This window comes from Tenrec ecaudatus, chromosome 12, assembly GCF_050624435.1.
Source record: "Tenrec ecaudatus isolate mTenEca1 chromosome 12, mTenEca1.hap1, whole genome shotgun sequence".
NCBI classification, from domain to species: Eukaryota; Metazoa; Chordata; class Mammalia; order Afrosoricida; family Tenrecidae; genus Tenrec; species Tenrec ecaudatus.
In genome coordinates this window covers 29,481,568-29,491,593 of record NC_134541.1, presented here as the reverse complement: position 1 = coordinate 29,491,593, position 10,026 = coordinate 29,481,568, and the positions used below count along the sequence as shown (strand labels likewise).

The following is a 10,026-nucleotide window of genomic DNA, read 5'->3' as shown; positions in this document are numbered from 1 at the left end:
GCAAGTCTTGAGTTTTCAATAAACGACTCCCCTCTCTCAGTACCTCCTGGCTGATTTCTTCCCGGTCCCAGAGGGCTGCCTGGCTCTCTTGGCTCATGGTCTGCCCTGCCTCAGGCAGAAGCCCCTGGAAGTGAGGGGTCTGGGTCTCATCTTTGCAGCCTTGAGCTCTGCGCTTCCCTGGTTGCCCTGGGCATCCTCTGTGTCTTGCCCTGCCCTCACTCACTTCCCCCATCTTCGTCTCTCTACCTCTGTCTCCATTCTCCATCTCTCTTGGTTTCCCTGAGTCTGTGTCCTTCTATGTCTGTCTGTGAGCGGCTTCTCAGAAGGGGTGTCTGAGCGGAATTTTAAAGGGTGAATAAGTGTTTGCCAGCGAGAAAAGGTCCTGGCGTCCCCGGATGCAGGATGAATGAAGCCGGTGAGCTGCTCTGGAAGGATCTCCATTGGCTGCGTGTCGGGGCGGACACACCTCGGGACAGAATTTGGAGCAAAACTGCATCAAATGCTCTTTGTGCAGATGGGAAACTCGAGTCAGCAGCAGAATTGGCATTGAAATCTGAGGATCCTACCTTGTGGCTCTGGACACCTCCCTGCTCCCCAGATGGGTCTCCTTGGTTCTGGGGAATGGCCCCAAGTTGGCACTTCTGAGTAGGCCTTCATTAGAGAGGGGTCACTGAGGCTGGGAGGCAGGCTGCCTGGCCTTTCTTACGAGACACTCTGGGTGGACGAGAATGTGCAGCTTTGCGGACAAGAGCCACGAGCTGCCTAACTGTCTGTGCCCTCCAGGGACTCTTCCCTCATTGAACAGTGGAGCGAACCGAACCACAAAGAGGCCAAGGGACTTCCTTGCTGAGGCCACCAGCTAAGAAGCCAGGATTTGAACCCAGGCCTGTCTGACTCAAGATCCCTGACTCCTGACTCTACACCTAGGGTGGGGGAATAAAGGGGGCTGTGAAGCGGTGGTATGTGGGTAGTCCTCTGGTTGCCCCCTGCTGACTTTACCAGGCTGGCAGTCCAAGAGGGCGACAGGGCTGAGTGGAAAGGTGGGTGGTGGGGCTGGGATTCTTTCCTGATCTCTGTAGTGCACCCCCCCCCCCACACACACATTATGGGCCCCTGTGTGGGTGACTCACTTTTGGACTCCTCTGAGGGAATCAGATGTCCCTCGCCTCCCTTCACCCCCTGGCCAGCTCCAGACAAAGGTGCTTTTTGGACGCTAAGCTCAGGTGATCACCTCGGCGCCAGGTTCCATTAATCCTCCTGGGCGGCTAGGAGGCCACAGGGCAGGTGGCAGTGGCTTTGGTGTTTTGTTTGTTTTTATAGTGGCGTCATGGCCACAAGGGCCGTGCTGGCCCCAGTCTGATGACCAGGATAAAGCTTGGGCAATGTAATCACCTCCGAGCGTACGCACTGCCCCCTACAGTCTACAGCACGCCACGGCCCACACTGGGGGTGGGGCGTGGGGCGTGGGGCAGGACAAGGTCTGGACTCACCTTCTTGCATTTTGTTTCAGTGGACAAGTAATGTAGGACTTTCGACTCCTGTGAAGAGTTACCGTCTTGGAAACCCACGGGGCGGGGGGTTCTTTGGTTCCTGTTGTTTTTTAATGAAATGCTTTTATTGTTAGCACTTAATAAATGCTAGCTTACGGGAGCACAAAAGTGTTCATATAGCAGCTGACTGGACCCAGGTAAAAACCATCATCATTTTGAGATGTCGCTTCTAGTCTCCCGAGGGGAAACGAAGCCCCAGGGAACACGCAGGTCAAGTTCACATCCGGAGGGGTCAGAGTCTACTCCATACAGAAATGGCCTTCTGGAGGTGGGGAGTGGCAGTGAACAAAGGGGCCCCAGGTACATTTCAGCTCTTTCCCAAGTGTTGCTTGCAACTTGGCTGGGGAAACCCCATCATACCCATTTTGTGGGTTTTCAAACTGAAGCCCTGGAAGGAGAAATGATGGTTTTTGGGTTGAGAGATCCGATGGGGCATAAGAACTCAAGCATGTACGACTGTCCAATCCACCCTTGAGTCCTTGCAGCACCCGCCAATACCCCCCAGGAGATGCAGAAGATGCCAGGGTGGGGGCTGATGTGGTTTCCTCCTGTTGCCTGTCTTTGCCCTCTCGTTGTCATTTGGAGGGTAAAACACCCATCTCCTGAAACCCACTGGGCTAGACCCTGTTCTTGGTGCTCGCTGAGATGCAGTCACTCGATCCTTCAGCATCCTTTTGAGGATGGGATGGTTCCAATCAGCAGCTTATGTCCAAGGACACAGAGGCTCAGGGGAAACTGGAGGCAGAATTCAAACCCAGCAACCTGCAGGGTTGAGTTCCCCACTATACACGGAAACTGAGCCCCAGAGAGGAGCCGACCTGGGGTTATAGAGAACTCAGGGGTGCCATTGGCTGATCTTAGCAGGGCTTGGGGCTGGCCATGCTGCTTTCAGAGACCCGGGAAGGAGAAGAAGGAAGCGCTTCCACGTGGGGTTCAGGCAACACACGCTTCCTCCTGGTCCCTTGGGAGAAATGTCCCTATCGCTTAGGAGTTTGCAGGTAGGCAAGTTGGAATCATAGAGGAGGTGCTGGTAACTAAACATGGAGAGAGGAGCTTGGGAGATGAGCAAGGAGGTTCCAGAGAACTCCCAGTCCAGTGGAGGGTGGAAAAAACCCATTTATTCATTAATTCATTCACTCATTCATTCCACCACTATACTGGTGTATGTGTCTTGGCTGGGCTGGAAGTGGGCCACAAACTTGGCTCATCTGGAGCCATGACATTTTCTGGGGTTACAAGAAGGCTCTGGGTGGTCCTAAGGCAGGGTAGAGGTGTGGCATTCCCAAGGAAAGCTTTCTGGAGTAGACATCTTGGAACCATGTTGACAGCCGGAGCTGGGAGGAAGAGGTGGTAAGGGCTGTGTGAACAAAGGCCCCAAAGCAGGAAGTCCAGGAGGTGACAGGAAAGGGATGGAAAGAAGCACTGAGTGAATGTGGAAGGCAGATCACCTTGAAAATCCCAGGAAGCAGTCCAGGCTGTGCCTAGGGACAGAGTCAGCCCAGCAGGCCTTGCACGGGCAGTGCCTGTGTCTGGAGGATGGGAGCAGAGACTGGCTGGGAAGAGACAGGAGAGGGCTTTCCGGAATGATGGGCTGCACGGTTCTACAGAATGGTCGGAGTTCTGCAAATGAGCTCTTATCTTTGTTCTTGGCATTGTATATAAATCTTATGTCTGAATAAACACTCTAGATGATGGTGTGGGTGTTGAAGTGTTTAAGGGGGGCAGCATACTGCTCTCTGAAATGTACTAAAAAATTAAAACAAACATGTGGCTTAATGAATGGATGAACCAGGAGCCCTTGTAGTGCTATAGGGTAGGCGTTGCGCTGCTAACTGCAAGGTCCATGGTTCCAACCCACCAAATGCTCCTTGGGAGAAAGATGAGGCGGTCTGCTCCCATAAAGATTGAGAGTCCCAGAAACCCTATTCGGGGTTTGTTGTGGGTCAGAATTGCTTGGTGGCAGCGGGCATGGATGAATGGGCCCATATGTCATAAAGCAGGTATCGCGACATGATAACAGAAGATAGAGCTGGCGGGTACAAGGTGCCAGGAGTTCCCTGCTCAAGCCTTGGAACTTCATGGGTGAAAACGCCACAAGGTGACTTTGTGAGGGGGGACCTTCTGCAGGTCATAGGGGCTCATCGGAAAGTTTTATACACACTCCGGCCTTGAGTCAGAACCACACCCATCCACCCCCCTTAATCCTCTCAACAGCCCTGGGAGACAGGTATTGTATATATCCCTGAAACTGATAGCCATCCTGCCGGCCTCAGAGAGGGGAAGTGGTCGTCCTAAAATCCCACAGCGAGTTAGGGATGGAGTGGGTTTTGATTCCAGGCACATCTGGTCTGCCCAGATCAACTAGAGTGGGCAGTGCCGTTGTGGAACTGGAAACCTGATGCATTTGGGGGTGTTTCTGGATCCCCAATCTGGGGGACCTCGCTAGGGTCTGCAGGCGTGTGCCCAGTCCAGGGCTGATAAAGCCCAGCTCATATGACACCACCCGGGACTGAACACAGTTCTTGGAATTAGCTACAAACCGCAAACGCTTGTGGTTTTGGGGCTCAATGTCTGATTTGCACACAGCAAATCTGAATTCCGGTCTCTCGTAATTACACGGTGTCCCCTCTCTGGGCCCAGGCTCAGACTCAGGTAGCTATATAAGGCCAACCTGTGACCAGACTCAGCCCAAAGCAGAGGGCCCAGTCAAGGGAACCTCTCTGGCCTGAGCTGCGGGGACCTCCCAAGGGTAAGGAGGAGCCCCTCTCTTAGGGGGGCTGGCAGGGCAAGTCTGAGGCCCAGGGAGGTGTAGGGTGTAGGGTGGACCCCAGACCGGAAACCTGACAGTTGTCCTGTCTGTAGCATGGTCATCGTGATCAAAAGGGCCCAAATCATACTGATTACATGCATGGCACATCTGCAGCCACCTTTTCCAGAATTGTCAGGTGCCTAAGACCTTGCAGGTCTCCCTGAGACTCCTCTGCCGCTTACTGACGATGTCAGAAATCCCTGCACAGGTGCTCCTCTTTTAGCCTGCTCCTCTTTTTTCCCTCCCTCACCCCTCCCTGTCTCATGACCCCTTGATAAATGATGAATTATGATTGTTTTCATATTGTATTTGTTTTTTACTTGGATATATGGGAGGATGGCTAGAGGGATGGATGGAAGGACTGCTAGAAGAATGGAGAGAAGGATAGGTGAATGGAAGGGTCTGTGGGTGGATGGATAGGTGGATGGGTATATGACTAGCCTCTGACCTGCTGGATAATGGATGGAAAATAGGGAGATAGGAAGATGAATGGATAGATGGATGGATGGAAGGGTGGGTGGATGGGTGGATACACAGACAGGAAGAGGATAATGGACAGCTGGATGAGTGGATGGATGGATGGATAGATACATGGACAGGAAGAGGAGAATAGATAGCTGGATGAGTGGATGGATGGATGGATGGATGGATGGATGGATGGATACACGGACAGGAAGAGGAGAATGGATAGCTGGATGAGTGGATAGATGGATGGATGGGTGGGTGGATGGGTGGATACATGGACAGAAAGAGGAGAATGGATAGCTGGACCAGAGTGGATGGGTGAGTGGGTGGGTGGATGGGTGGATACATGGACAGGAAGTAGATGGGTGGGTAGAAGGGTGAATGGACAGGAAGGATGGATAGCTGGACGAGTGGATGGGTGGGTGGATGCTGCAGCACGTCCCCCAGAGCTTTCCTGCTGTCAGTTTGCTATTTCAGATGGAAATCCCATGGATCCTCCTTTTCAGGCTCCACTTGGAAATCCTAGACATCCCTGTTCCCGAACAGTTTGGTTACCAGTGTCTGCTTTGTGTTCCCAGATTTATTTCTTTGAACAACTGGAGACGTTTCTGGAATTTGGGGTCCTGCCTTATGTGTGTGGCATGCAGTCAGTCTCCCCATCTCTGGAGCTCGTACACCTGACATGAGTCATGTCACAGGGTGCTTGGGTCCACTTTCTGGCCAAGGTGGTGACACAGGGCCCCCTGATACCCTGTCTCCTCTGCAGGGAAGCAGTGCCAACATGTGGATAACCTGGTACGTGGCTGCGCTGTCGGTGGCAGCTGTGTGTGGCAGCCGCTCAGAGACAAACACTGTCCTCAGAGTTACTAAAGACGTCCTGAGCAATGGTGAGCCTGGGCTACAGTGCGGGTGGACGTTGGTGGGCAGAGCAGACCAGCCAACGATGGAAAGACCCTCCCTTTCAGTGGCAAATTCCACATCTGAGTCCAGAGGACTTCTCTCTGGACCTCGGTTTCCCCCTTTTCTCTGACTATCATCTCCTGAGTGCTTACTGTGTGCCAAGCATCATGCTGGAGACTTTAGGCCCCCGTCTCTTAAGGGCATGGAGACCAGCAAGCGAGAGCATTGACTATGGAGTCAGTCTTGCTGGGCTTCAAACCCTGACTGTGGGACCTGAAGTCCATGGGTCGAGTCCTCTGAGTGTCAAGTACCTCGCCTGCAAAATGTGTGTCGTCCTGCTCCCCATCCCAGGGGACGGATGTGAGAATTTCATGAGATGACCTCTGTGAGAACTTAGCATCGTCCCTAGTACCCAGGACGCCCTCCATCAGAGGGAGCCGTCATCAGCTGTCGTCCTGCCTCGACTCCTTGGGCCTCTCTTGTCCTCTGGCAGCAGAGCTTCGTGCTCTGGCCCAGTTTCTGCCTGTCAGTGGTTCTCAACCTTCCTGATGGCGCCACCCTTTCATACAGTTCCTCACGTGGTGGTGACCCCCCCCGCCACCATAACATTATATTCATTGCTACTTTATCACTGTAATTTTGCTACTGTTATGAGTAGGGTGACCCCTGTAAAAGGGTCATTCGACCCCCCCAATGGGTCACGACCCACAGGTTGAGAACCACTGGCCTTAGGCAATCACAAACCAGGAAATGAGGATGAGCTCATCCCTACCTGCAAGGCCTCCGTTCCCCTTACCTGTCCATGAAGGACAAGACAGTCTGGTTTTGACTTTTCATCGGAATCAGTTGAAGTCATGTGTGAGGACGTAGTTTTTAAGCTGTATAAAGAGTGGTCCTGGGGTAGGCTCCAATGGTTTGTGCTCAGCTGCTAACTTGAAGATGGTTGGCCGGAATCCGTCCAGCTGTATGGCAGAAGAAAAGTCCTGGTGATCTGCTTCAGTTAAGATCCCAACCAAGAAGACCCCGGAATGCACTTCTACGCTGTAACCCTTGGGGGTGGGGCTGCCACCAGTCAGACGGACTCAATGGCAGCAAACTTTGGTGCTTGAACAGAGCGAGAGGAAGAGAACCCCTCAAATGTGTGTGGATGATGTCTAAACCTAAAGTTAGCCAGGTAGAACCCATGGCTATGAACTCCCTAGGTGTCCAAGCTAGAGGGCTGCAGGACGCTTCCATCTGGTCTCTGCATTTCTACAGATGGGAAAGTGAGACCCAGCTGGTGGAGTGAGGGGGTGATGCCTGGGGGTTAAGGTGGGAGACAGAGAGGAAGTCCTGACTCATGTCTTTGCCTCCCTGCAGCCATCTCGGGCACCCTGCAGCAGAGCGATGCCCTCCGCATGGCCCTGAGAGAGGTGCCCATGGGTAAAGCTGGTGGTGATGGTGGTGGACCTCTCCTGGGGGGTCTGCTTGGTGGAAGTGGAGGTGGCGGGGGAGGTGGTCTTCTGGGCGGCCTGCTTGGTGGTGGGGGTGGAGGGGGTGGTGATCTGTTGGGTGGGGGTTTATTGGGTGGTGGTGGCAGCAGTGGTGGTGGGTTGTTGGGTGGTAGCGGTGGGTTGTTGGGTGGTGGAGGTGGCAGCAGTGGTGGTGGAATGTGGGATGATAATGGTGGGGGGACGTGGAGTAGCAGTGGTGGCGGTGGGTTACTGGGTGGCAGTGGTGGGTTGCTGGGTGGTGGAGGTGGCAGCGGTGGCGGCGGGTTACTGGGCGGTAGTGGTGGGTTGCTGGGTGGTGGAGGTAGTAGTGGTGGTGGTGGGTTACTGGGTGGTAGTGGTGGGTTGCTGGGTGGTGGAGGTGGTAGCGGTGGCGGTGGGTTACTGGGTGGCAGTGGTGGTCTGCTGGGTGGCAGTGGTGGTGGTCTCTTGGGTGGCGGTGGTGGTGGTCTCTTGGGCGGTGGCCGACACCATTACAATGACTACAGAAGCGTTGAATTCCCCCGAGGTGTTGGTGGTGTTCCCTACAACGACTTTCATATGCGAGAGCCACCCCCCAAATATACCAACGGCAAGCAGCTTGGCGGTAATTACAAGTATGGTCACATCGAGACCAATGACAACACCGCTCAGTTGGGGGGCAAATATCGATATGGGGAGATCATTGAGTCGGACGGAAGCATCAGGGACCTCCGAAACGATGCCGAGAATACATATGGCGGCCACAGAGGCCATGGGCGGTATCGGTCAGCGGAAGGCAACCCAGTCCACAGAAGGCTTCGACGGCGAGAACTGCGGCCTGGAGAGATCCCACCTGGTGTGGCCACTGGCGCCCTGGGCCCAGGTGGTTTGTTGGGCAATGGGGGCATGCTGGCCGCTGATGGCATCCTGGCAGGCCAAGGCGGCCTGCTTGGCGGGGGAGGTCTCCTTGGTGACGGAGGACTTCTCGGAGGAGGCGGCGTCCTGGGCGTGCTCGGCGAAGGTGGCATCCTCAGCACCGTACAGGGCATCACGGGGTAAGAAAGGACTGGGATCTTCAGAGTCCCATCCAACTTGAGGGCTTGCTGTCAACAGCAGACATCTCCAAAGTCCCAAGTCGTAGGGTTTAAGGGTTTTTCCATGAGTTGAATCAATCCCAGCTCAACTCTTGATTTTTGTGGTGCAAGTTTGGGCCATTCTCCTCATCTCTCTGAGTCTGTTTCTTGATCTGTAGGATGGTCCCGGTTAATAATGTAGTGGAAGTGGAAGGTGCCTAAGGATTTACAATTCCACATGTCAGCCCAAAGGGTGCTCGCCTTCTTTCATATTCCTTACTTGATCCAACAAATATTGAGAGCTCCTACTGTGGATTGGCTCGGGGCCCACATCTCTCCACCCTCATAGAGCTTGCAGGATGGCAAGGTCCATGGACATGGGCAGAGACGTCTGCAACAATGACAAGAGAAGTCCATGGGGACAATGGGCATGTCTATGGGGGAGCTCACTCTCCTAGGGAGTCAAGGGAGGGAGGTTTCCTGGAGGAAGAGGTTCTTGAGCTGAAATCTGAAGAATGGACAGGCAAGACCCAGGAAAAGACAGGCGGGGACAGAGGGAATGACATATTTTTATGGGAAAGAGAGATGTGAGGGCTGGGCCCTCTGGCAGTGGGAATCCGATAGTAATTTTTGCCTCGGACTTTTCTGTCCATGAACTTTGGGTCTCCCTAGAGCCAGGAGGGATGAATATGGAGCACAGGGGGTGTGAGGAAGGGCACTCTGCAGATTGTGGAGGAGTCTCTCCAGAATGTTCTCTGCCCCCACCCTTCCACAGACTTCGCATTGTGGAGCTGACCCTCCCTCGGGTGTCTGTGAGGCTCTTGCCCGGAGTGGGTGTCTACCTGAGCTTGTACACCCGTGTGGCCATCAATGGAAAGAGGTGTGTGTCCCTGGGCCCGGGAAGGCCCCTGACACTGCATGTCTTGGGCAAGTCTACAATTTCCCAACCTCAGCCCTTTGATTCAGAAAATGCGGTATGAGAAGACATTCTGTCGCCAGCACGTGCATGGCTTATACATGGGAGCCAAGGTCATCTCAGTCTCCTTGTGGGCCGGGAGGGCAGCCTAGGTGATGGGTCAGGGATGGGTGGGAGGGTGGAGTCAGGTGACAGCTTAGGTTTGCCTCTTGAATTTCACTTACAAGCTGCATGACCTTGGGCCAATTTCAATGTCACTACCAACAACAAGAAGACCCTTTCTAGGTGGCTGTGGCCACATGTGAGGGAAGGCAAGCCAATCGCCACCTTGTATAGTGCCTGCCGTGCACCCATGGCCACCTGGTCGAGACCCATTCACAGCGACAATGTGGGACAGAGGAGAAATTCTCCACAGGCTTTCCAAGGCTGCTCACTTTTCAGAAGCAGACGGCCACATCCTTCTCCCGCAGAGCAACTGACAGGTTCAAATGCTAACCATCAGGGTAGTAGCCCAATGCTTAATCCACTGCGTCACTTGGGTTCCTTGTCTGTCCCATCAAAAACTCCAAACCAAATTCACTGCCATCAAGTCATTTCTGATTCCTAGTGGCTATAGAGAGAGTAGAGTTGCCCCAGTGGGTTTCCAAACTCCTGTCTCCTGAGGAGTGGCTGGTGGTTTCAAACTGCTGACCTCGCCCTTGGCAGCCCAGCTTGTAACTCACTACACTTCCAGGGCTCCTTTGCCTGCTGTTGAGTAGGTGTTGATTCAGGGACTTCAGAAGGCCTTTGTGTAGATTTATCTCCATTGGATGAGGTCATAGCTACAAGCTAAGTGATTAATTGGAACTAACCTTGAAACTAA

At 53.7% G+C, this 10,026-nt stretch overlaps 1 protein-coding gene across 1 annotated transcript in view; it reads left to right on the top strand.

Annotated features, from left to right (window-relative positions):
- The first annotated feature begins 5,605 nt into the window (after positions 1 to 5,605).
- The window catches only part of BPIFB4 (BPI fold containing family B member 4), a 31,582-nt gene continuing 27,161 nt past the window's right edge, over positions 5,606 to 10,026 (top strand). Inside the window, exons 1-4 of the mRNA XM_075527790.1 lie at positions 5,606 to 5,711; positions 7,084 to 7,146; positions 7,723 to 8,230; positions 9,024 to 9,128. Coding sequence (XP_075383905.1) covers positions 5,606 to 5,711; positions 7,084 to 7,146; positions 7,723 to 8,230; positions 9,024 to 9,128 — 782 coding nt within the window. The remainder of the gene's footprint in view (positions 5,712 to 7,083; positions 7,147 to 7,722; positions 8,231 to 9,023; positions 9,129 to 10,026) is intronic.